Source organism: Gouania willdenowi, chromosome 12, assembly GCF_900634775.1.
Source record: "Gouania willdenowi chromosome 12, fGouWil2.1, whole genome shotgun sequence".
Lineage (NCBI taxonomy): Eukaryota > Metazoa > Chordata > Actinopteri > Blenniiformes > Gobiesocidae > Gouania > Gouania willdenowi.
Genome location: NC_041055.1, coordinates 25,810,969 through 25,838,450, shown reverse-complemented (window position 1 = coordinate 25,838,450; position 27,482 = coordinate 25,810,969). Strand labels below are relative to the sequence as shown.

The window sequence follows — 27,482 nt, the reverse complement described above, 5'->3', positions numbered from 1 at the left end:
CATTCTCTTTTCAAAATAAAAGCATCTCTTCTTGTCTTCTGTTAGTTTTAAACACTTTTGTAAATAGGGCTCTTGTTTTGAAGTTAACCGGAAGATTTGTCACTAGCAAAATGGCAGGTCTCCGAAAAGTCGGAATAAAATGTGTTTCCGTGAGTTTTATGGATCAAATAACCACATTTTGATATTCCACTTGGTAACTTTCTCGTTTAAAATGTTTTCAGAACTTTCAAAGGTTGAGAATTAACAAAGATATTTAGCCTCAGTGTGCTTCAGGTTTTTTGTTGTTGTAGGTTAAAAATGCATTTTTGGGAAACTTGGAAGTATACTTCAGTGGGAATGGTCATCATCCTAATAATACTTATAGTACATAGTATACAGTATATATTAATTTAGTTTGTAGTGCATAGTATGAAGTATGTCATTTTGAACACAACTATTATGCTGCAGATCTAGCACTAACTTCCAGACAAACAACTTTTGTAGAATCAGTTGCTAACTTTGGGAAAGAACTGAGAACAGGACAGCGTTTTATTTTTCAACGCTCCAACCTGATGACCCCACCACCTTGTCTGGACCAGAAGAAAATATTCAAACATCTTTTGCATACAAGCCCCAACAATTGTGTTGTAAAGGAAGATTTTCCCTGGTCACACCTTTATGTGGGATCCCTATACTAACATATATAATAGTTTGATTCCTTTGTCTCTAATTTGTGGGACTGGAGCTGAGAAATGGCCTCATCACTTACACTCCCGTGGCTAACAGTGTGTTCACGTTAGCTGCTGCCATGTCTCAGCCTCATCTGCATATTAGCAAACATAATACAGGGTCCTCGGGGCAGTGAGCGAGCCTTGGCCAAAGAGTTAAACAGGCAGGCATTAATAAACAGCCTGTCTGCCAAAGCCCTGGACACATTAATGAGGAAGATATCATCTGATAAGCACAAGTATTAAATTAATAACTAAAGAACACAATTAACTTCTTTTTATTGATGAAAATACATTTGAACGTTAGGCAAAGACAGTTTGTTTGGACTATTATTTTGAGAGTTAATGACCCTGTTGTGCTTCTAATAAGGCAGAGGGAATACTTCAAGTAGGAACATGGTTACAACTTTCTACTTTTAAGACACAGTGAAGAAGAGAATGGAAGGAAGGAAAAAGACGAGTCGACGTTACAAGTTGTTGTTGAAGAAACCCAGACGGTTGTACTCTCTCAGCCTGAAGGTAAAACAAGACAGAAAACACACACAAATGTCACTCTTTAAAGACTTGGTTCGTTTGTGGAATTATTTTTTTTCTTTTAAGGAGTTAATGCAGGGGTGTCAAACTCATTTTAGACTTTTTTGACAGAAAAAATGAGTAATTTCAACCTTAAAGTGCCGCACTTTGCACTTCTATGTATAAATGATGTGTAAAATCAGTATGGTACCAACAGTAAGCGACGGATGTCACTCCCTGCAAAAATCCTCGCTTTAAATTTCCTTGATTATTTGATCAATTTTCATTTCATTTGGGGGCATTTTGTGTAATAATAAAAAAATTGAGAGTTCAAAAATGACTGCCATCGTGTGATATAAGCACAGGAAATCGGTGAGTCTGTGAATGTTGTTGCGTTTCATTGAATGTGTGTATTTGGAGGGACTGAGATATTTACACAATGATTCATGGTTTCTCTGTGATTGTTAATTTCTCCTGCGGGCCAAATCGGACGCTCTAGAGCCGTGGTTCTCAAACTATTTGGTTCAAGTTTCTCTTACTTTTGAATCCAAGTGCCCCCCTTATGGCTGACTACTACATTTTGCTCAGAATACAACTATAGAGAATAATGATGGAATGAATGAGTGATAACACACATTTTAAACAATCTCATTTTGTAAATAAATAGTTTTATTTCTAGTTTTTCTAATTTATCCTCCTCCTCCTGATGTGGGATGAAGACTGACTCTTTGTATTTTCAGTTTCCATCATCATTTTGTGTATTTTTTGTGCCATTTTCTGTGTTTTTGTTGTAATCTTTGTGTGTTGTTGATATTATTTAAACTGTTATATCTCAGTGCGTGTTTTTGGTGTCGTTTGGTTGTTTTTCATGTCGTTTTGGATGTTTCTCTGTTATTTTTATTATTTACTGTATTTTTCTCTCATTTTGTGTGTTTTTTGTTGTTGTTTTGTGTGTTGCTAGTAATAGTAAGTATTTCTCTCTCTGTGTGTATTTTTGGTGTCATTTGATGTTGTTTCTCTGTTCCCTTTATTATTCAGTATATTTTTCTCTTATTTTGTATGTTTGTGTTGTCGTTTTGTGAGTTGCTGGTAATATTCAGTATGATTATCATCTTTAACTATAAAGTACCCCCTGTAGTGGAATTGTGTACCCCCATTTGAGAAACACTGCTATAAAGGGCCGGATTTAGCCTTGGGCCTCGAGTTTGACACGTGATTTAATGCGTACATACCTGACAGCGTTGACCCGGATGAATCCAGAGGCGTCACATGGGTCATAGTCACCCTGCTTGTCCATGCTGAAGCAAAAAAAAAAGAAAATAGGCATTGGTCTGGTGAGCCAACAAAGACCAATCTTCAATTCTGAGCTCAAAAAGCACAAGACATGAGGCGAGGCATTACAGGACATGTTCGAGCTTTGCTGCTGTAAACACTGATGATGAAGGTCAGGGAGGCCTGGATCTGCGCTTTGAAAATAATGTCGGGATTGATTTTCTTTTGAACGCTCCTTAATAGCGTTTCTTGTCCCGCACCACAAAGGATCAATATGAGAGTTGACAACCTGCTCTGGTAGCACAAAAGATCTTCGTAACTCATTTAAAAACAATCCCATCATATCAACTCAGAGCTGTGGGTTGAGATCATTTTTCCAATCTGATGGTTTTCATTCAGTTTATCTACTTCTTCTTCTTCTTAAAAAAAAGGACCAAAAGTACTGAATCTATAACTTGTGATGATTTGTGACTAATGTTGAGGTTGTGCAGATGTCTCTCCTCAGCGTGTCTCACAAAGAGTGGCCTCACTGTGTAATTACAGCAGTTTCTACCTGCCGTGTTTAATACACTCCCTTACTGAGTCCTCTTTCTTGCAACACCCCCGGCTCACAATGTGCAGCCTGCACTCATTCTTCAAAAGCACTTAGCAAAAGAGGAAATTGCCAACAAATGATAGGATAAACACTATAAAAAGAGAGGCCGACAACTAAATCATCAACTCTCAATACAAAGCTCCCTACCCGGCACCTGAACGTTTTTTTTTTTTGCTTTTTTGAGTGAGTGGCCATAAAGTAGACGGCACACGTCGTGTGAGTGTGCGTGCACGTGTGCGAGCATGTGACCGTTGTGTTTCTTTGAAGAAACCCTGCCGTCTAATTGAGAGCGACGCCAGGAGAGAGCGAGGAGGGTGACATTTCGGTCTCAGATGGGTGCGCCGACGGGCTGTAATACCACTGTGTTAATGACAGCGTTTACCGATGCCCGCCGAGAGCCAACAGGATGTCAGCGGGGGCTTCATGCCTAATCTGGTGTGTGTGTGTGTGCGCGCGCATGTGTAATTGTGTCAGTTCTTTTTTTTTTTTTTTTTTGACACGACAAATAAGTGCTCGCATGAAAGTCTCGCCTCCAGGTGTATCGATGTCAGACGCATGGAAGTCATGGAAACCTTTAAAGGTAAGACAACAAATAAAGGCACATTTAATAAAAGACTGTGTCCATATAAATAGCTATGAATGGTTAGCATAATAATAATGCTAATCATTTTGTCTCAACATCATCATAAATCATTAATGAGTCACCTTGTATGTTTTTATTGTATTAATTCATATTTTATTGTTTCAATGAAAGGTGACCTTGAGAGGTTTTGAAAGGCACCTGAGAAAATTAATGTATTCTCATTGTTATCTTGAAGATTTGGTTTGATGTTATTACTAGGCGTGGTTGATCAGTCAAATTTCTCGATTCGATTACAGACCGATTTTTGAATATCAACGATTTCATTTATTTATTTATTTATTTTTTATCTTTATGACTTATTTTTGTAAAATGGAACAAAATATGGAACAAACACGGAACTGGGTTGTACAAAAACGACAATAATGGATAAAAAGATTAAATAAATACAAAAGTTAGGTAGCACGCTCCAGTTTTTATTACAGATACTGTTCAGTATTGATTAGATTATATATATATTTTACTTTATTATTTTTATTTTGTAATGGAACAAATAGGGGACTGGGTTGTACAAAAAAGGCCCAAGAATGGATAAAAAATTCAAAATAAATAAAAAAGTTAGTATTCAGTAGAAGTATTTACGTTAGGTGATGTTCAGTATCAATTAGATTTGTGATAATCACTGATTAATAATCTTTATCCAACATCAGTTAGCTACTGAATTATTTGACGTCTCTTTTGAATAGCACCTCACAGCACCTACAATATTGTAGTGTAATTAAAATGTCCAACTTTTTAAACATTGGATTTGAAATACATAAATAATCAATTATTGGAAATTTCAGAATCAATTCATAATAGTCAATAATAAAATCACGATTAATTATTATTTCTTTCTTTCTTTTAATCATTCTTTGTTATTACATGTTTCATACAACAAAAGAATGTTGCTATAAAATGATGAGGGAAAAAAAGCTGTTTCACTAAGATGGAGGAAATGTTTTATTTTTAAATACCCACAATAATCTGAAAAAACTAATAGATTAATATTATAACGTGGTTTATAAATGTTATGTGACTCACCAGCTCGCTGACATGCTGAAGTGAAAACATAAAAGTTCTGAGAGGAAAAAAAAAAATACATTGGGAAGGTCAGGACGGGTTAAACGTCTGAATAAAGCCGGGTTTGAGTACAGTCAAGACGGGCTTTTATTGCTTTCTTTCCCACAGGAAAAGATGCACACTCACTGTATTGATTTGTTCTCTCTGCTATTCAGTTCCATGTACTGGTTTGGCAAGCGAACAAACCAGCAGACTGTGTGAAGCACATTTTCGGTCCGCTCTCTTTTGACCTGCATAACTACCGTGACAGCCCCGTACTTTCCTTTTTAAAGCCCAGAGAAGTCACCTCTCTCCTCTGGCAGAAAACACCATTAGCTTATTGACTCTAGGCTAAGGCTGGAGCGTGCATTTTAAATTCAGAGAGAGAGAGAAAGAGAGCGCTATATGGGGATTCCCTATACTTTGGTCAGTGTTGAACCTGCCCAGAGGGCAGAGGGGGTCATCCTCCTGAACAAATCCACTGTTACCAATGCCAGGGAGGCCAGGGGTGCTGTGGGGGGGTTGAGGTCAGGAGCTGACATTCAGGAACTGAGGCCGACACTTCTTTCTGTGATGTGGATCGAAGTGGCTGAAGATCTCAATGGACGTGTGGAAAAGTGGCCCAGAGCCAAACAAACACACACACACACACACACACACACACACACACACACACACACACACACACACACACACACACACACACACACACACACACACACACACACACACACACACACACACACACACACACACACACACACACACACACACACACACACACACACACACACACACACACACCTCTGACTGGCCGAAGACATCTGGTTTCTCCCACATTAACACCCAATAATCTCCCCCTTCCGCACTCACCTGACCAGATCTTCGTTGTACAGAGACTTTGGTGACTCGCGTCCCAGGATGTAAACCTGGCCCTTGTAGACAGAGAGCTGCACTTTGCCCTCCACGTTCTCCTGGGACTTGTTTATACAGTGCAGAAGAAAATCACACTCTGGACTGTACCAGAAACCTGTCGAGGGAAACATTGTGGTGTTACTTAAACATTAAAATGCTTTTGGAGAAAAATAAAAAATCATATACACATTTAACATTTTGGAAACTAATATGTTAAGGTTTCCTTTATTCAGACAACTTTTTTCAGGAAATATACTTTGATGTCAGGGGATCAAAGTAAATTTCCTGAAAAATGTTGTCTGAATAAATAAAACCTAAATGTATTTTTTCAAAAAAGAAGACAAAATTAACTTGCTGGAATTATTTAAAAATAACAAAAACCTTGACCATTGGTGCACATCTATACTTTCCTTGTCAATTAACACCCTAAACTGTCTGTGATGATATTTAGATTTAGTGTATCTTCTTTCTTTGCATACGTGCAGTTACATTACATACGTGGCAGCAGAGGATTGGGCTTTGATGTTTCTCATAGAACTTTTTATTTATATAGACAAAATGGTTTTGGTGAGTGTTTTAGAAAATGTGTTTATTTATATTTTACCCCACTTTTTTCTTTTTACGTTCAGTTAAAACCAATGGGCAGTGATACTGAAAAGAACAAATGTTATAACACGTTTACCTGCCTGAGGACAACGGATTAAATTTAGCTATTGTGCTAACGCCAGCATATTATATGTTGACGCTTTTTGCTGACACTTTAATTCAAATAAATAAATCTATTAGGACTTGACTAGAATTAAATGTGTGTATGCATTTGTGAAATACACAAACATAAAACAATATATTCATACAGAAATATTACTGAAAGGTAAATTACAAAGACTGATAAGCATCCTCTACCTTTCCCCATAAGCAGTGCCTTTTTCCACATTACGGTTCCATCTTTCCTCTTCTTTGCTTTGATCTCATTTCCATCACAGGTGAAACTCAGGCAGCCCTATTTTTTTTTCCTCCCATTTTGCTGACCCAGGCCATCATTCTCTGAGACAGATGGGCGAGGGGGGTGTCTATATAACATGCAGAGGTCAGGCACACCCCACTCAGCAGGGGTCCTCCTCTCATCAGCAGCTAACCTCCACCTCAGACACAAGGCTTCCCTGTGTTCGCTCCCTCTGAATAATATCAAAGGCACAACAACTAAAAGTGCTTTACCTTGGAGCAACAATTTGATATTTTAAAGTGAGGGAGTGAAAAATATTAGATTTATTATTTATGACTATAAATGGACTCCCCTCTTCCTTGCTGCTCAGTGCGTGACTTGGTCATTGGATTTTCCATTGACAAAAGAATATAAACAAACAAAACAAAAAAGAAATGTTAGAACACAGAAAAAAAACTGCCTGTTTTTTCATATAGTGCAACCAGAAGTTACTGTTTTCAAATTAAGAGCATGTTAGAGAGGACAATCAAAATATTGTTGATTTATTATTGTTATTTTTGTAAACCTCTCTAATCATAAATGTATTGTTTGCCTTGCTTCAGCCTCACAGTGGATAGTCAGTCACCAGTTTTTTTTTGGATACTACTTTGACTACAACACTGTAAAATGAAATTTAAGTGCTTTTTATGAGCAGAAACAATCACAGACTGAATGAAAACAAGAACTAACTAAACTAGCAATCATGTGGGAACACTCCGGCTCCGGTCCTCCAAAATCTGCTGTGTGTGTGGCATGCTAACATGCCTAATTTCCCCGTAAATATCCAAATATCAAACAAAAAGAACAAAATTTCACATTGATATTTTGATTTAAAGCCTAAAAATGCTGCTTACCTGGTTTTTGTTTTACATCAGAAAAACCAAATAACCACACCAATTACTCGTTATTTGGATTTGGTTTTGAAACAGAAAATCCAAAGATTGAACAATACACTGACTGAAGAGAAATGCCTTAAAATTACGTTTTTTTAAAAAATATCCTTTGCTGTTTTCTATGGAGATCTTTATTATTTATTTGAATACATTTTATCCTCCTATTTTGGACTTGCGAGCTGTCTAGGGTGTAGCCCACCTAGCGCCCTTTGAGTCCTTCAGATGCATCAGCAGACCTCCGCAACCCTGAACAAGCAGTTTAATTCTCTCAGTAGTTTTAAGCACTTATTTATTGCATCGTTACGAAGTAGCTTTATATTATTTGATGATGAGTAAACAGATGCTGGCCAGGTGGAGTGTTAACAGAAGCTCCAGCCGTCTGCTTTCTGCATTTATTAATAATTTAAACCTACAACGGGTGTAATCTCTGCCCTGCTCCTGTAGGCCTGTGTGTGTGTGTGTGTGTGCATGTGTGTGTGCGCACACTCCTCCTGTCTCTGGAGGGTATATCTAAAGCACCCAAGTAGTCAGTCTGCTACGGCGCTGATCCTATTATGTGGATGAAGGTGTAGGAGACTGGAGATGGAGCAGAAGGGAGGATTACGATACCTGAGCCAAGAAAAGCTCACAGACTCCAACACAACAAAACACACACAGACGACTGCCAACGCACGCATGTGCCACTTTCTCCCTCGTACGACAGCGACTCACCGTTGTAGACCAACTCGGAGAACTTGATGCCGAGTCCTTGTTTGATCCTGCGCACCTCTTTGTCCATGGTGAAGGTCTCGATGTCTAAATGAGCCTGGAGCAGAATGGTTCCTCCTGGGGTTTCATAAATCCCTGTGAACACAATAAATAAATAAATAACAATAAAATCTACAAAACTAATAAACACAGGTTCAAACCATAGCCTCCCAGCAGGAAAGATGTGGGTTTGAACCCCTGGCTTGTGTGAGATTTAGAGACATCAGTAGAGCTGGGCGATAAGAACAAAAACACATATCTCGATATTTTTTCTCAAAATGGCGATACACAATATTAATCTGTATATTCTTACCAGAAAGACAATTCTGGGTTAAATTTGCTGATGAAAAATGCCACACAGACACATTTAACAACAAACAACTGCACAATATGTTCCACTTCTGTCTTTTTCTCCCCTAAGGGACAGCACGTGTGAGTGAGTTCTGTAGTGTGACTTGTTTAGGAGAAGATCTGGGTTAAGATGCACTCAGTAATACATCCAACTGTGCTTTTTATGTTCTGAGAAGTAACAAAAGCAGCGACTCCTAAAACGAGTATTTTAATACAAAATAAGCTACAAAATATATTTCTTAGAAATATGGACTAATTGTAGAGGATGCTGTTTGACTGTACTCTATGAATAATATGAAATACTTATGATGTGATTTGTACTGTGATTGTATCAATAAAAACAAGTGAAAAAAACATAGATATATGTTGATATAGGTGACATTGTCATTTTCCAAAATAGAAACTAGGGGGTCGCCGGACATTTGTGATATGAAAATGGGGTCACAACCCAAAAGAGATTGTGAACCACTGCATTAAAGTAACCTTTAATAGTGAAGCTTCTAGTCACTCGATGATAAACAAAAGATATAAATGTAATAAATGTTCAGACCCTGCATCACTTGGAGTTTGTCGTCCATGTTGAAAGATGCTGTTGTCAATGGATATACCTTGAAAGAATGCTGATAGAGAAATGTAAGATTTGTGATTTGATAGTAGGAAAGGGTTCTAATTTAAATATGAGCTCAGTGTTCGGCTATATCAGGAAATTAAAAGGAGAAAGCAGGCGTTTAAATCCAACCATAGTGTTGAAGGACCCCTCTGTGAAAATGAGTGTGACACCTCTGATCGACGCTAACTGCAGGCAGCCATCAGCCCTCTGACAGACAGTCTTCACAGAGATCACTAAGCGTAGACGAGCTGTCCTGGGTAAATGACAGGGGAGGGGGGCCCCTGCCAGCCTGGAGCCTGGGCCAGGGCCCTGCATACCCTGCAATTTACCCCCTCCTGACAACCATAGAGGAAGTGATAGGAGAAAGATTAAGTCGATGACAGGAGAAATGAAGCTGTCACTTTTGGCGTCAGGTAAAACAAAGGAAGGCAGGGAAACTTTTGAAATCCTACGTCTGACAATGGGTAGAAGGTAGAGATTTATCACGACTTACAGTTTTAGAAGAAAAACCACAGCTGTGTTCAAAAATCGCATACTAAAGTACTACTCATACTAAGTCTGATGTAAAAATTAGTATGTAGTCCGTTGACATTAGATCAAATGTGTCAAACTGAAGGCCAGGGGAGAAAACATGAATCACTGTAAATTATCAACTAATTCAGTTGTAAATTATCGCTGAAAGAACTGTAATTTCTCAGAATCCGGCAATTTTTCTCAAATTATTCCACAAAATTTCCCAAAATGATATACAAATTGGTCAAAAAGATTTAATCAGAGGACATTTATTGCTTAGATATGCTGATGCCTTCCATAGTGTATGTCTAATTTATAACTGGAAGTGAAAACTTGGGCACATTAATGTTGAAATTGTTCATTGGTTTTCCCGCCTAAAACCTGTGGCCCATGTGATCGAACTGGTCCGTATTTGAACTAAAATTAGTTTAATACATTTGCATTAGATAGTATGGAAAGATTGAGTATGTAAGAAATGCATGAATGTATACTATATCGGAACATTATTGAAGTATGCACGGTGGGCACACTAGTCCAACTGTACTCAACCGCCCCATGATGCATTGCGAGCGGAACGTAAAATCATCCTGAGACTGGCTTCAAGATAAAAATCAAACATCCCCTTTTCAAAATAAAAGCATCTCTTCTTGTCCTACATTAGCTTTTAATGCGTCTGTAAATATGATTGTTGTTTTGAAGTTAACCTGAAGTTTTGTCAGTAGCACAATGGCGGTGGGTCTCCAAAAACCGCTGAAATGTCGACATGAAATGTGTTTCTTTTGGTTTTATGGATCAAATGTCCACATGTTGATGTTCTACGTGGTCACTTTCTCGCTTAAAATGTTTTCAGAACTTTCAAAGGTGACGAATCAACGATGATATTTAGCCTCAGAGTGCTTCAGGTGTTTGTTGCAAGCTTGAAATGTATCTTGGGGAACTTGGAAGTACACTTCAGTGGGAACGGTCATCTCCTAATCCTCCTAACCATACTTATAGTAGATAGTAGACAGTATATACAGTGTGCCTTTTCGAACACAGCCTATGAGTTGTTTTTCTATCAAAGACAGTTACCTTTTATTTAAGATGTCAGATTGCAAATCAGTAAACCCTTCAGAGGTAAACGATGCAGCTAAACTTCTCAACTTTTACAATTTTAGTGACTTTTTAAAATTTAACAAATGAACGGAAAAGAGAAGGCTTAAAGTGAACGGAAAGGCTAAGCCTTTGTGCTGGTGGGCATCAGCAGTGCTTAGTGAGCTGCTAATTGTCTAAATCCTCAGAGAGTTGCTGCTTGAACTAGAACACCTCATGGCCATTTGGTGATAGGAGCTACGGGTGACACACAGAGCAGAGGTTCTCAACTGGTCTCACCCTGGGACCTACTTGTTTTTTTTTCCCGATTTTAACCAACAATATTTTTTTTTCAAAAATAGCTGTTGAAAACACACATGTATAATATTTTAACATAAATCTATATATTTTCCTGTGCAACATGCATTTCACAGCAGGCCTGTCAAAAGAAAAGTTTCTTTCAAAATAAAATACAAGTCCAACATGAGAGACATTAAGCATTTATTTATTTTTGACCAGCTGTCCGCCACCCACCCAGTACAGGTCCGTGACACACTTTTGGGTCCCGACCCACCAGTTGAGAACCCCTGACATCGAGGACACGTTAGCTCTGTCAGATGAACCAGCTCAAACTGCCCTCCAACTAGAGCTGGGCGATATATCGAATATACTCAATATATCGCAGCTTGTAGTCTGTGCGGTGTTGAAAATGACCATACCGTTAAACTCGCTGACTTTTTTTTTTTTTTTTTTTTTTTAAATATCTTAATGACAACATGCACAAAAGGGCACTATTTGTTTTAAAATATTGTAGTGGCATTATGTACAAAAAGTGCACTTTAATTTTGTGTTTTGAAATGCCATGTGAGTTGCATCCTGCACTAATGTCTTGTTTTGAAATGTCTCTGTGACAATTTTGCACAGAACGTGTTGACAATTTTATGTTTGAGCCACTCACTGTTTAATAAATAGTTATGTCAACTTTGACTTAGTTGTGATATCCCCTTTTTTGCATGAAAGTTTAAAATTGGCATATATTAATGCAGTATGATCAAGAATGTTTTAATGTAGACATATAGAATCATCATACTGGTGTGATTTTGTGCATCAAAGTGTTAATTCAAGGGTAATATATCGAGATATATATCGTGTATCGTGACATGGCCTAAAAATATCACGGTATTTATAAAAGGCCATATCGCCCAGCCCTACCTCCAACACAACCAGGCTAAAATCTTGGAAAAGAGAGCCGGCTTAACAGAGTGCAGCAGCCAACAAAGAAACGCTATCCGGTTAAGTCCCAACAATGACAGTCCAGTGTGGCTTAGGGACACAAATCTTCAGATTTTAATCTTTTTATACAGTTTCTGTAGGTACGCTAACCACGCCGCAGGCCTGCAGGGCTTCCACACAGGAATTCCTTTGGAGCTGATCCTTCTAACCACAAACTGTTAGTTCAGCTTAAGCAGGCAGCGAGCGTAAACAAACGCAGATAGACATCTTAAGATGGATTTAGAAATCATGAGTCTGCCTGAGCGTGAAAACGTTATCTAATTAACTAATCTAATCTAATCTAATCTAGTGGTTTGGGTAACAAAAAAGTATTTATGTAATCTAAGGCTGTGACTGTGTGTTAACCTTTTGCATTAATTTGTTAAGGAAAATTATTGTTATTTTTGTTTTGTAATACAATACAGTAAAACTTTAGCAAAAAAATGCGAATTTTAAATGGCGGAGCAAACCTATACAAAATAACACAAAAACAGAACAGCATGCACAAGGAACATCATTAATTGATCTGTTATATATATATCTATAAAATAAGTTAGATCCTTTGTTATTTAATTTGTGCATGTGAGATGGTTTGTAAATAAACTAAACTGTGTTTTTTTTAATTCTGTATTTTCCAAGCATCCTTTTACTGCTTAATGAATTAAGTTCTCCTTAAAGTACGTCCGTCTATGTCCTCAGTCCATCCCCAGCTAAAATACCATGTAGTTTAATGAAAAATGTCCTCACAGAAAGACCATCAGGGTCAATTGTTTTGATTGTGTTCCGATCCAAACTAAGCAAAATATCTTGTTTTATTTTGAAGTTGATTTGCTTCTTTAGCCGAGCGCTTTTTCCAAAGTAAGTTTTTTTTTTTTTTTAAATGTCTCTACATGATGATTATGTTTTTCTATGGTTACTTAATGTTGGGCTTTTTTGTTAGCTTTTTTGATAAAACCTGCAGCCTACCCAGTATTCTTAAAATATACATCTTGGTTTGTGACTAAAACACAGCTTAATTATTGTATGAAAACAATTTCCTCTTCAGCATCACCAGATCAACTCATTTTTTAATGTTGCACTACTGTATTATTTAAAAATGTTTGGATCGTTTTTAGCATTTTCCCTGATTTGTGATGAAGCTTGCTCTTTATTGGTGATGAATCCTGAAACCAGAGCCGCTAAGAACCTCTCTCTCTATCCATTTTAAAATATTTTTGTCAAGTTAGTATCTTAAATAACGTATTGTTAATTGGTACAAACAAAACAATTTCTTTTAGACTTAATTTTCCTAGTAAGTCAAAGATTGATTATTTCAGACATATTTTCAGACATGTTCTCTACATACAAATTGTACGTTTTTGAGCTAAACTTTTATAGCACAGGATTTCTAATAGCGTAGCACTTAATTTTTCAAGAATATTTATCTTTTTCTCTCTAGACCAGGGGTGCCCAAATTCTTTTCATTGAAGGGCCAAAAATTAATCGCGGTGTCGTCAAAGACATTTAGATGTTGTCTTCAAAGACAAAAAACATACCTCACCTATACCATCAAAACACTATATTTTCCACTGCCTTGAACAATCCTTCAAAACTCAAGAAAAATGATGTAATTGGACATCAGCTTTAGATTTTTTCTTATAAATCACTGTACTGTATTACATGCATTTTGGTTGAAATAGAGAGTTTATAAATTACTATATAGAGCAGAACATGCTAAAAATAAAAATAACATTTTTAAATACAGGCAGTGGGCCAAAACCAATCGCTTGCGGGCCAACTTTGGCCCGCGTCCCCAAATTGGACAGCCCTGCTCTAGACCCTTAAAAAAAACAATCCCCCTTATAATTGCACTTGCAAGTCACTCAGTAAGACATAGGTATATAATCAAATGGCCAGAGATTTCTCTGTAGATTTCCTTTGACTGACCCTTTTCATCAAAAGCCAGAGCAGAGATTTCCGACTTCTTTTGATAGAAGCTGTCGTACCGAGACCATCAGCGGCGCTCGGGTCAAAAGTCTGATGGCAGAGCGACAGGTGGGATGTATTTGTCTGCTGCTCAAGCTACTAAATGTTTTTCACGTCAGTCACAACATTCTTGACAATCCATTTCAATCCCGCTCCGCCTCCCTGACCCATCACAAATAAATATGACCCAGCACCAATAAGTATGACATGTCACCACTCAATTCCACCCACCGTCTATTGTGCTAGTGCGACTCAGCTTTCTGAGGAGTCCAATGTGTCCACTACATGGCAGTCATTCAGCCACTTGGCCACCTTGTGCTCCTCCTTTTCCTGTTGCTTTCAGCGGAGGAAACAGCTTTGATCTTTTGTTCAGCCGAGGGAAGAGAAAAATTGCTTCCCATTTTCCAATTTCTACCTGCCAAGTAGCACCACAGCCACAGTCTGCGGCCCAGTCAATTTGCCAATCACAGCACACATTGTGGGGAAGAGAAGAAGCGTGTGTCGGGGAGTGTGTGTGTGTGTGTGTGAGACTGCACACCCATCCTGTATGTTTGTCTTGTATGTGCACATGTATAGAACTGAAAAATGAGCTTTTTAAGTTGCTCGCTGATGCCAAAGAACAGAGACAAAGACCTGCACAAGTGTCTTCACCTGATCCACTGATCAATTGTGTGTCTCCACTGGAGCGTGCGTGTCTTAATCATGTTCACGGTGTGTTTTTATGTTTGTGTGTGCAAGCATAAGTAGTAGACAGAGGTTCATTCAGTGCGTGTAATTCCAAGTGAGACAGAGGAAAACATCTCCCTATTCCGTAGCCTCTTTTTATGGAGCACTCACGTAAAAAGGGTGAAAATTGCATGAAAGCTTTGGATTTCTGAAAAATGGCTTCTTGACAAATTTGAAATTATGATATTGGAAGGTATTTCAGAGTAAGTGCTAATATATATCCCTCGTACTGCGTTTGTAAAATGTGACAAGTCAAACAAAATCAAGCATTCATTTGGATTTCTCACCTCGAGACTTCATTCCAATGAAACGGTTCTCGACTATGTCGATTCGCCCCACTCCATGTTTTCCTCTAGGAGACAGAACCGGATTATTAGGACACTTCATATGACAATGGATTTATTTTTTATTCATTTATTCATTTGGAAGGACAGCCTGCACTGACAATCGTTTGTTTAAACAGTGTAAATATTTAACAGAACACAATACATATTTAATTTAATATTTAATAGACACAATAAAACATCAACTTGAAGACATAAAGCTCAATCAACATTTCCCCAACAATCAGCTCATAATAAAGTGTTCAAAAACATGAATTGTCAAAGGATTCAGACAATTCATAAAGTTTTGCATGGTTCCTCCAAAAAAATGCCAATATCATGGTTCTAATGCTAGTAATAAAAGTATTAAAAAATTATTAACTTAAAACATTTGAAAGAAAATCAAAAAAAAAAAATACAGTCTTGTCAGTGAGGTGTATTTTCTCTTGTTTATTGTAAGGTAGTTGCCATAACTGGAAATTGTAAGCTCTTCCTGTGCAGAGTTTGCATGTTCTCACCATATGTACTACAGAAACATGTATTAGAAAGACTCATTACCCTGTTTAAGGTACGGCTCACCTCATTGCATTACAAGAATGCATTAAATAAATATAAAAAACTAATTTTGAAATTAGACTCAGGCATCAAAAGCCAAAGAAATATTAGTAACTTAATACTTTACCTTCACATTAATTAGTGCTTTCTGTTAGCTAAAAAGTCTTTGTAATGTACGACAGTGTATTAGGGCCATATTAAAATAAAATAAAAAATCCGGGCACAACGAGATTAAAGTTGTAATATTTCGAGAATAATGATGTAATTTTATGAGAATAAAGTTGTATCTTAATAAAACCATAATTTTATGAAATTTAAGTCATAATATTTCAAGATTAAAGTCGTAAAAACGTATTCACAAAATACTACGACTTTAATTTAATAAAATGACAACTTTATACTCAGAAAACTATGACTTTATTACTCAAAATATTACGACTTTAATCTCCAACGATTACGACTTTAACCTAATGAATGTACAACTTTATTCTCATGAAATTACGACTTTAATATCTATTTATTATGACTTTAATAAAATAAAATTATGACTTTATTCTCATAAAATTACGACTTTATTCTCTAAATATTCCAATTTTTATATCCAAATATTACAACTTTATTCTCAAAAAATTACGACTATTCTCAAAATATTCCGAACGTAGGGCTCAAATTTCTTTTTATTTTAATGTTGCCCTAATACACTGCACTGCCGTAGTAATGCATGCAATAGATACCTGTAAAGGATGGTTGCAAATAAGCAGATTTAAATTCCAACAGTACAATAACAAATAAGTCCATTAGTGACTAAACAACTGTCAGCAACAAGCATTTCTTTTTGTGCAGCCTTCAATCAAATATTCCACCTTATGTTGGACAAAGCAGGTGTAGAAGAGGCGGTAATGGACCTTTTAATGCCTTTAGCCACAGTTTTATAATGGCAGCTCCAACCAGTTCTTACAACTTTATGACAGTTTGATATTTCCCTGAAAATCACCTCTACTCAACATATCTACGTGCACTTTATTTCCTTGGTGCAGCAGAGTGCATGTGGTGGGGGGTGCAGCACAGGTGGAAGCTTATTCAAAAGGAAATGACTTTGTGCAGTGAATGGCTGTCTTTGAATTTCTTTGCTCAAATTTATGCTGCGTGAAATAAAAAAGCTACTTTTATAGTTCAATAGATCCCAGAAAAAGCCACGTGAAAAAAGCAACAAGAAGCACCAGCCATTCAGGCATTTATGTTTCATCTTGGTGCATTAATTACAATCTTGGCCAAACGTATCAAACTGCAATTACATTGATGTTAGAGGGGGTCATATGTGACGACACTGACTCTCGGAATGCAAGAACACTTGAAATGATACAAACCTAAAGCCTCCAATGCTGTATTTAACTCCAAATTTTGTATGCTATTCTAAACCAAGCTAAATATAAGTATGTAAACAGAAATTCTTAAATATCTAAGATCTGATTTGACTCCTTTGATATGAATTTGAGGCAACACACACACACATTCATTTCTCCACAAGTGTAGGATGTTGCATCTCTAAGGACACAAAAATACTTACCCAATCTCATTGAGGTACATAAACATTTCCAGTGGCTTGTCTTTAGATGATCCTGCCTTCACGTTGGTAACTTTAATGGGAACGCCTAAAAAATACAACAAAAGTTTGAATGCTCCTACGTAACTGGAAATCGGACAAACCCCCATCATTCATATCTTGGGTAAAAGAAATGTTGTCTCTAATTACAATGGAAAAGCTTAGATACAATAAATCAGAAATGTATTGATACATGGTCACTATTACTAGAATTCACCGTCATGCTTTCTTTTCCTCCAGTCGTATGAATATATTTCCTGCTTTTGCAATTTAAATTTTTTATAAAAATCCATGGGTACTAACAGTATGCAAGAACCTGTGCACGATCCGTAATCAATGTATGTGTTCTCAGTGCTACATTTTGGTGTGTCAAAGGATCAATAAGTGGTGTCCTATGCGAACAGTTTCCCCTCCTCTTGTCGTAAGATGTTTTTTTTGTTTGTTTTTCTCCTCTCTTTGTCTTTTTGTTTTTCCCAGGTACCAGGATGAAGGGTAGATGGGTTGTGTTTTGTTTTGTATGTATATGTTTTTACACACTGTTGCTCTCTAAAATGTGAAAAACTATAAATAAGGTTGAAATAAAAAGTTTTAAAGGGTTTGAAGGCGAAAAAAAACGCACATTTCTTAAGTTAGAATGCTAGAGTTAGGCTGCTGATAATCCATTTTCTCTAACTCCTGCTGCTATGTACTATTTTAAAGGACATTTCTTAGACTGCAGTTCATTATCTATTACTAGGGGTGTGCATTGCCATGAATCTGACGATACAATATATCCTGATAGTAAACAATACGATAACCGCGAAATCAATAATTACAAATTTTATCTTCACAAGTACAAATTGGTATGAAATACTATAAATAAATGTTTCTTTTTTAAAAAACATGCAAGAATAAGTAAATGGTAACTAACTGATAAACATACCACTTATTTTTGATACTGGTGCTTAAATTACAAACTGTCAAATCACATTTTTCAAAAAAGCTTAACTTTTGCTTCTACAACAGATTCTGATTCTGTTAAGTTCTTAAATTCTTAAAAGTAATCCAAGTATGTAGTTACGTTTAAGTAAGTACATACATCTATAAAAGTGCTCAGTATGTTTTATGAAAACAAAGTGAAATTAACTTCCAAGCTGAAATGCATTAATGAGTGAGGTAGGTTAACAATGTCAGCTAGTGACGAGCTATGCATATGTTCGCGCTTTGAAATGATTTTTTCATTTAAAAAAACAAAAAAAAGAAAAAAAAACATGAATAAAAAATAGTTTCGGACACTTTTTGGATCAATACAATAACCACGCGGTAAAATATCTCGATATATTGCCGAATCGATTTTTTCCTTACACCCTTATTTATTCCATCTTTTTTGTTGTTGTCGCAAACATCAGTTTTCCCTTATTTTTCACACAACGAAGAAAATCAATTTAATGTATCTTACTGTAGATTCTTTTTCTATGAACAAAACTTTGCTTATCGATCAAAAGTGAAACAAGTAATTCCTAAAATTCCGTTGCTCTCATGGTGAAATCATTGGTGATCAACAAAATGTACAAAAAAAAACACCAAAAAGGGAAATGAATACGTGAAGGGCAAATTAATGAATTAAAGTCTCAGCTGTGAAATTGTTGGCACTCCATTATCAAATACACAAGCAGCTTTGTTATTCATACTCCCTTCTCACGTGTGTGTGTGTGTGTGTATCACTTGTCTTCCTATTACCAGGCTGATAAACACTAGAGGAGTTTCTCTCCTCAATGAGACACCCACGCAACCGCACACACACACTTCCTCCTTAGAGCAACTTTACCCATGTGTGCATTAATCTCTGTCACAGACCTGCTTATTCATGGCCTTCAATGATGTGCACAGGCCAAAGGTGGAGGCGAGGAGACAGAGACACCCGCAAAAAAGAGAGTGTGTGTGTATGTGCCTCTGTGTGTGTGTGTGTGTGTGTGTGTGTGTGTGTGTGTGTGTGTGTGTGTGTTGGAGAAACAGAGAAAGAAAGGGATGGGAATAAAAACCTAAACTTTTTTTCCATCCCATTCACACATATTTGTCTGTGTTTTGTTAAAGCGCCGCTGTTTGCCTTTCAGCCGGGCCTTTAACAAAGCTTTCAGAGGAGTGACATGTCAGAGACTTGACAAATTTTTTTAGACAGGGCCTTTTGTTGACCATCTATTCTCATATCGTAAGGAATCATGGTGGCTCCCATGGAAAGAAGAGAAAGTACTTCGGAGAGCAGGAAAGGGCAGCGAGGAAGGGACGACGCTTTCTTTACACCCGCTCCCTCTCGCTCTGAGATCTAATAATTAGATTAAAAGTTCAAATAAATTAAGTGAGTGTTTGAACGTGGGAGTGTGACCTGCTCTCTCATTCCAATACTCTCCTTTCCTTTCCACGTCGTGGGCTCAATAATTCACTGAGGGGGTCTTTTTTCTGCTGCCCGTGCATTTTTTATCAGTCTAACAGTCTGGACAATGCAAGCACAGACACAGTTGTAAAAAAAATTACTGGTTTACATTTTTATTCTCTGTCTCCTTTTCCTGCTCACTTCTAAAGGCATGAAAGGCGCTTATTTCCCTTAAAGAAAATGAGCTAAAGAACGGGGTAAAGGAGCATTTGACGTGGAAAAAAGGTTCCTGTTGTTCAATATTCTTTTTTAATCAGTGAGAAAACTTTGGTGAGAAAAGGCACAGATGAAAAGGTAGGAGGGGGGATGAAATGAAACATTCTTGTGCTGATCTTGTGCTCAGAGGGAGGAGTAGGCCTGAGCCTTTGTGTGGACAACTAAAACAGCTTTTGTCATAGGGTGCTCAATAAAAGCACAGAGAATATGTGTGAATGGAGTGCAGGCCGGCAGAGAACCCGCCAAATCACACCAGGATTTAAGACCTTTTACTGTTCTTTAAAAGCACATCTAAGCCCACCCCAACTATAACTTGTTTTTCAGTTAAGCATTCCCTTTACTAATTCCAGCAAGTTCATTTTGTCTTCTTTTTTTAAATGATGTGTTAAGTTTCATTTATTCAGAAAAACTTTTTTTTGGGAAATTTATTTTGATCTCCTGACATGTTTCGACTGCTAACTGTCAGTCTTCCTCAGAGGCATCTCCTGATTGCTTTGATGTATCAAAGGTATCCTTTGATGTATTGATACATTAAAGCAGTGATTTTGGCTCAAGTACCCCCTTTATTTTATTTCTAAATCAAAGAACTTCCTTTTAGTTAGAATATTATGGAAAAAACAGCTATAAAGCATAATTATGGAATGACAGTGATTACACACATTTTAAAGTATCTCATTTTGTAAATAAGTGAATGAAACAGTATCTAGTTTATGGTCATCTCACGCCTGGAGTGGGACCAAGACTGACTCCGTATTTGTAGTTCTTGTTCTAATCAAGATGATTTCCATCATCATTATTACTAGTGCAGTCACTGCAGTTCTCGTAGGAAATATGTCTTGCTATAGAAAAGTGGGAGGTTAAGTAGCTTTTCATGGATGTTTACATGGGAGCTTTAATTCCTCTTTAATTCAGAATAAAATTTAAATCCTCTTTAAACTGACCTTGTAAACACTCAATTCCTAATGCAGATTTAATTATGAATTACACATCCTGAATTACCATGACTACCTGTCAACATTGAGCTGTTCTGCAAAGCTGCATTTAAGACAATTTTATGAAAACATTTATGAACAGCATCATTGCAGTCCAGACAAGATAGACAAAGATAGATGATTATCATTTTTAACTAAAAATTATAAAACCTTATATTTTTTACATTTTATTTGTTAATTTTACACACTCTCAGTACCCCCTGTAGAACCATTGCGTACCCCATTTGAGAAACACTGCATCAAACACTACATCAAAGGAAGCATCCTTGCATCCTTTGATGTACATCCTTAAATCCTTTGATGTAAGGATACATCATTGCAAGCAGTAGATGCCTCTGAGGAAGACTGACAGTTGGCAGTCAAAACATGTCTGGAGATAGAAGTACATTTAAAAATAAATTTTCTGAAAAAAAATTGTCTGATTAATTTAAACCCTAACATATTATTCCCTTTACTAACCTCGTAAATCATTTTCGTTTTCATACATTTTCTTTTATTGTTCGTTCAAAATAAATAAATAAAGATTTGAACTATTATTTTCCAAGTCCAAGTCCTATGTTATTTCACTTAAACTACACAGGCAAGAGGCTCTCTGATTTAACATATTGCCAAACTTTTGAACTTTCCTTAAATCACATTTATGGCTCCTTAAGCTGCCCACCAAGCTGCAGCGATCAGAGGAGTCAGTCTTTCTCACACCCATTGATGTTCTTGTACTTCAGCCCTCATTTTGGACCAGGACTAAAGAGACATCTGTGCACCTTGCCTCAGGGCCCATACGTGTCCTGCCATTTTCCCTTTGTACAAACATGTGACACTTTCTAGTATTCAGCCGGGGCCTCGTGGCAACGTATCTAATGAGCGTTTCTCCGGCTCCTCGGGGCTATATGTATAAGCTGTGGTTAATGCTTCCGTTCTGTGCGCGCCCTCGGGCCGAACGTGGCAGATTTGGACCAAGTCATGCTGTTGAGGGGTAGAGGATAAGCCTGGGTGGTCAGAAGCAGTGATAAAGTGCAGCCGAGGTCAACCTTGAAGCTGCAGCTCTGCATCAATACTCATCAACGTTAAGTAATAAACAGAGGCGTGAGTGGACTGTGTTTTAGTGTCCGTTGGGTTGCTTTGAAGCATTAAAGAAGCTCGAAAATCAAATTCAATGAAGTAAATTAAGTAATTAGAGCAACAACAAAAAAGTGCAGGGGTGTCAAACACAGATATTTTAGGTGGAGAAACGAGTAATTCAATCATTATTGTGCTCTAGTTTGCACTACCACGTATAAGTAAATCATAAAATATGTATGGCACCGATAATATCAAAGCAATAAATTGACAGATATCAGTCCCTTCAGGAGCTTCACTTAAAATGTATTTGATTTTGTGGCCAATTTTAATAGAATTTTGAGAGATTTTGTGGAAAAATTTGAGGGAAACTGGAGGTTTATGGAAGAATTGAGAGTTATTTTAAAGATTTGGAAATTTAAAACGACTGCCATCATGTAAAAGAAGCATTGGGGAAATGTCAGCCCTGCAAATATTGTGGAGTTTCATTGAATTTGTGTAATGTTTTGGAGATATTATACATATATTTACAACTGAATTAGGTAAGGTAATTTACACAATGATTCATGGCTTCTCTGACATTTTTTTACTTTCTGCTGTGGGCCAAATTGTATGCTCTGAAAGGCTAGATTTGGCCCCTGGGACAAATGAGTTTGACACGTGCCTTAGTGTGTTCTCAGACACATGCAGGCCTCTGTCTAATTTTATGTGGCTCCAAAAGTATATGCACAAAATAAAAAAATACACAAATCTTAGGTCACCAAGGATGTGTAATAATAGTTTGTACCAGTAGAGGGTGCATTGAGTCACCTTAAGTGTGCCATTGACCAAAACCAAAACATTTCCACCAATCATAACAACAAATGCAGCAATAGTTTCATAAAGCTAACAATGCACCATGATTAAGTATTTCTAGAAATTTTTCTTAAGTATTTTCTGAAATAATTTAATAGAACGTAAGCATTAATGTACAAATATTCTAAAGATAACTAATGGTGTCAGTTTGAGCTGTTTTACATTATGTCACTGTTAGACTGTTTGGCTAGTAGAAACACTCACCATTCTTAAACTCTATTTCCAGCACATCCGGTACGTTGGGAGCCTCATCTGGGTTCTTGGTCATCAGGTAAAGGTCAGTTGGAGCGGAGCACTGAAGAAAAAAAAAAAAAACAACACAATTCCTAATTCAGTCGCTCTTGCAGAATACCAGGACCCTGTCACTGATGTGAATGTAAAACGATAAGTGATAGGAAAGGAAAGACAAATCCACACATGATGAGAAGAATTAAAAAAGCATTTTATCTATGTTTTTTCTTCCTGCTCCGTTCGCTCAATATTTCTCCACATCGAAAAACAGTGTGAAGGGGAAAAGCTGGGGAAAGAAGCCACTCACATCTCAGAGAACACTGTGTAAGCTAAAAACACCTGACACTGGGAGTGTAAGGATACACTCAACCAATGATTTGATTTGAATCCCGATTTAAAACAAAACTCAAATCAAAGATTGGGATGTAATGATCCAATATGAATACATAGAGATCATATTTTGGAGGGAAAAAAAACAGATTAAATAAAAATAAAGAATCTGTATTTTGACTAAATTGTCAATATTTTTTTTATTTGAAATATATTTTCTTATTATAACCTTACAAACTTAAACCAAAATGAACTCGACTCGACTCGCCTTGGATCATTCATGTGCGCGCATGTGAATAGTGTCAAGTTGAATCAGGTTTGGCCTTAAAGATACATCGGCTTCATTCGGGTCGGACGGGTTCGGGCCGTGTTCTGTCGGGCACGGGCGGGACTTCTCCGCCGCTATTCTTGCTTCAGCCAAATCAAGTGGCACTAAAACAGTTGCAGAACCCCCTATTGTTTAAGCAGGGTTTCGAAGCACATTCTGTGCCAAATCGATTTTAATCCCATCTTGTTTGCATCAGTTTTTCACCGATTTAGGATCTTTACATCCCCACCTGATACTGTGAAAAAATCTTAATCCGAACAATCCGGTCCGAGATAACGTTCAGCCCATCTGTGCAAAGAAAACCACCAAACGTTCTCCAGCTGACTTCACCCCCTCACATTTCCCCGTTTTCCAGCTCTGATTTTCTGATTGACGTTTCTCTTCTGATTTACTTCTAAATGAAAAACATTTCCTAAATGGGCACGGCACAAAGACAGAAGATGTCCTGTGTGACGGACGTTTGTCTTTTTTTTTCTTCCAGTTGGTGAGTGCAGGGAGTGATTTTAGCAAGTCGTAGTCGAGATCTAAAAAAAAAGGAAAAAAGCGTGGTAGTCCGACATGTCCGCCCAACTATGCGGCCCGCGAACAATTACACAGCATTAGGACAAGACGATGGCCAATGTCTCCTGAGCTGATACAAATTGCAGGGGGGAAACTATGCAAAATAACTGCCGGGTGTATTTAAATGGAAAGCTTTACAAGACTCCGAATCATCATACAATAACTAATCGGCATCCGCTGACTGGCTGTCAGTGAGGAGAAAACGAGCAGCGCAATCGCTTTCCTTTCCTTTTAACTAAACACCAAAATTGAGTGGGAAGGCGCCCGTTTCCCTCTCCTTTATTTTCTGCCTCAGTGCCCTGAAAGATGCCAAATGAGAGCCAACAGGAGAGGGACAAAATGACAACCCTAAAAAGCCTTTTGATGCTCAGTCTTCTAGAAATGGGGGGTGGGGGGGGGGATGTAGAGTCAGTTTTTGTCATCTCCACCCTTCAGTTGAAAACTGTAATGCACAGGCAACATTGTCTGAAATGTTTATGGATCGCGTCAAAAGAAGTTACGTTTGACAATTTACGTAAATCTATGGTCACAATTTGTCAGAAAAAAAGTGCAACGACGGGCCAGAATTTGAATTTATATTTGTCTTGTAATAAAACACACATTATGAGTATGATTATGTGCAGTTCGAGGGCAAACGTGCATGTGTGTTTCGTTGTTGTGAATACATCTTATTTCAGTCTCTGCATGGGTGAGCTGCCAGTGTAGGTGTGCTGGCTGTGGCACACACTGTTCACATTAAAAAACAAGTTTCATTACATGTTTCGAGTCAATAATCACATAATCCAATGGTTCCCAAGCTTTTTCTTGTCAAGACCCCATTAATATATCACAAATTTCTGCTGATCCAAGAGACTTTTTTTTCCTCTAAAATTAGTTTTTTGATCATATTGTTTATACTGTGTTACAAATACAGAGTAGTAAGGATTAGTGCACAAAGTAGCTCAGATATTTTTATATTGCATTTTATTAGATTTAAATTTACATTTCAGAAAGTGAAAGTATAGAATACAGTTTTTTGAGATTGTGTGTAGTGGTTTAATTTGAAAAATAATCATTATTATTTAAGATCTTTGTGCTTTCTGCCTCCTCCTGCACTGTACGTCTATTTCTGCAACATTATGTATTGTTTTTGTAATTGTGCAAAATAGATAAATAAAAGTAAAAAACTAAATGTTTTAAATTCCAAATGAAATGAAAATGTATTTATTTATTTGAAAGTTTAAAAATCTATTATTAAAAATAAATAAATTAAATTAAATTTTACTCTTACGAGACATTTCAGGCCCCACATGGGGTCTCGACCCCAAGGTTGAAGAACCCTGACATAATAATTTCAATTTGTGTCCATTTACTATGCTACCATTGTTTTCTGTCCCTTTGGTTGACTAAATTCAAAGTCAATAAACAGATTAATGTGATGATATTGTGTTTCCACTTCTAATTTCAACAAATGCATTTATAACTTTCACATAATTCATTTGATGGGACCATGAACTTGTGTGGAACTGGAAACAATGGTGTATAAAAGGGATATCTGAGCGAATAGGCTTATTTACAGTGAGTGAAAGATCAATGCATTTCAATTGAAACCCCCTGCAGGTGGACCTGTCCTAAAGCCGTGGCCCTGAGAGAAAGGAAAAGGTAGAGATATAGCAGGTGGGGGGGCATGGAAAGTATTAGTGGGAAATGGGGCGTGAAGCACACCATGTTGCACAGAGCAACTCCTTTGACAGTCTTTGCTCTGACGATATTGTTGTGCTAAACGTGTTTCTTACAGCAAAGGAGAAAGCTGAGGCATGAACTCAAAGCAAGTAAATTTCTATCTTTCGACTTATTAGTTGCCTCATTGGGTTTCAATCAGAGAAGCTAAAAGAGGCAGAGGTGGCAGAAGTGGGGGGGGGAGGAGAGGAACGAGGACTTGAATGAGTGACACACACCAGAAGAGAATTGTTAAAAAAAAAAACTGCCTTTGGTGCAACAGTTTGGAAATGATGCTAAAATCAACACGCTTCAAGTCCGTGTTTCTCTTTAAAATGCAAACATCATGGAAATAGAGCCAGGGATGGGATAAAAGCACGCAATGAGCTACGGAAAGATCGTGAATGTTTGTTATAATTAAAGCCTTTAGCTCAGGGGTCAGCAACACATGGATGAACCACATGAGAGATACATATATAAGTATGATGAAAACATTGTGAAAATTTTCTATTCAGCTAGGTTTTATTAGGTTTTAACTAGCTTCAGGTGTCTTCCCACTGTTAAAGATGAGCTGATGTTAAGAGCTGTAAAATTATTTTAACACTCAGCATTAAATCTAATAGAAATGTTGAACTCTTTGGCGTGATACCTGTTCCAATTGAAAACAAGAAGACAACCATCAACATCCCCGCCAGATTGGTTGTCATTATAACTCACAACCTTTTCCTAAATGTCCTAAATCTAAGAACTTAGATGTATACATAATACATTATATTCTGACGTTTTTATCACGTCAGAATATAAACTTACTATCTTAAACGGTTTCAAAGAAAAGCTGTCCCCTTTGAATATACCTGGAACAGAGTAAAGAAAAACGGCACAAGGGCAATAACTCCGGAAAAAATAATTGCACAATTCTCATTTTTCAACCCCATCAAGGTATTGATACCCTGAAGCCACGCAGAATTTGGTTAAATTACTTCTAAGAAAAGCTGTCCCCTTTGAAGATACCTCGAACAGAATCCAAAAAACAAAACAAGGCCTATAAATCCAGAAAAAGAAATTACACGCTTGTCTTTTTCCACGCTTGTCTCTTCCTACACTTTGTGGAGGGGGAAAATAACCAAATATCATATGCGGAGGCAGATCTGCTGGAAGAATTTGACCTGTTTCTTTATTATAACTCCCTATAAAAAAATAAATCACAGTATGGTGTTGGACCCGCACTAATGTTAGAGGAACTATGTTGGTCAGACTGCAAACCAGACCCATATCTTCTGGGATTGCCAAAATATAAATAACTACAGGAAGGAAATTCATGCAGCAATACATTCCACTCTTAACACAAAAATTCCATTTAATTTTAAAACTGTCTACTTAACCTCTACTCGCCCCGTAATTAAAGGTATTGATACATACTTGTTGGGTATATTGCTGGCTACAGGAAAGAAGGCAATTACAAAGAAATGGGAAATGGACGGGATAGATGTGACAATGGAAGGTTAAAAATA

The 27,482-nt window shown here is 37.2% G+C and overlaps 1 protein-coding gene across 1 annotated transcript in view; it reads right to left on the bottom strand.

The window, feature by feature from the left end:
* Window positions 1–969: 969 nt before the first annotated feature.
* The window catches only part of ass1 (argininosuccinate synthase 1), a 43,629-nt gene continuing 17,116 nt past the window's right edge, over window positions 970–27,482 (bottom strand). Inside the window, exons 9-15 of the mRNA XM_028463546.1 lie at window positions 23,028–23,118; window positions 17,259–17,343; window positions 15,101–15,165; window positions 8,270–8,401; window positions 5,642–5,798; window positions 2,453–2,518; window positions 970–1,220 (exon numbers count right to left, since the gene is read on the bottom strand). Coding sequence (XP_028319347.1) covers window positions 1,175–1,220; window positions 2,453–2,518; window positions 5,642–5,798; window positions 8,270–8,401; window positions 15,101–15,165; window positions 17,259–17,343; window positions 23,028–23,118 — 642 coding nt within the window. The 3' untranslated portion in view covers window positions 970–1,174. The remainder of the gene's footprint in view (window positions 1,221–2,452; window positions 2,519–5,641; window positions 5,799–8,269; window positions 8,402–15,100; window positions 15,166–17,258; window positions 17,344–23,027; window positions 23,119–27,482) is intronic.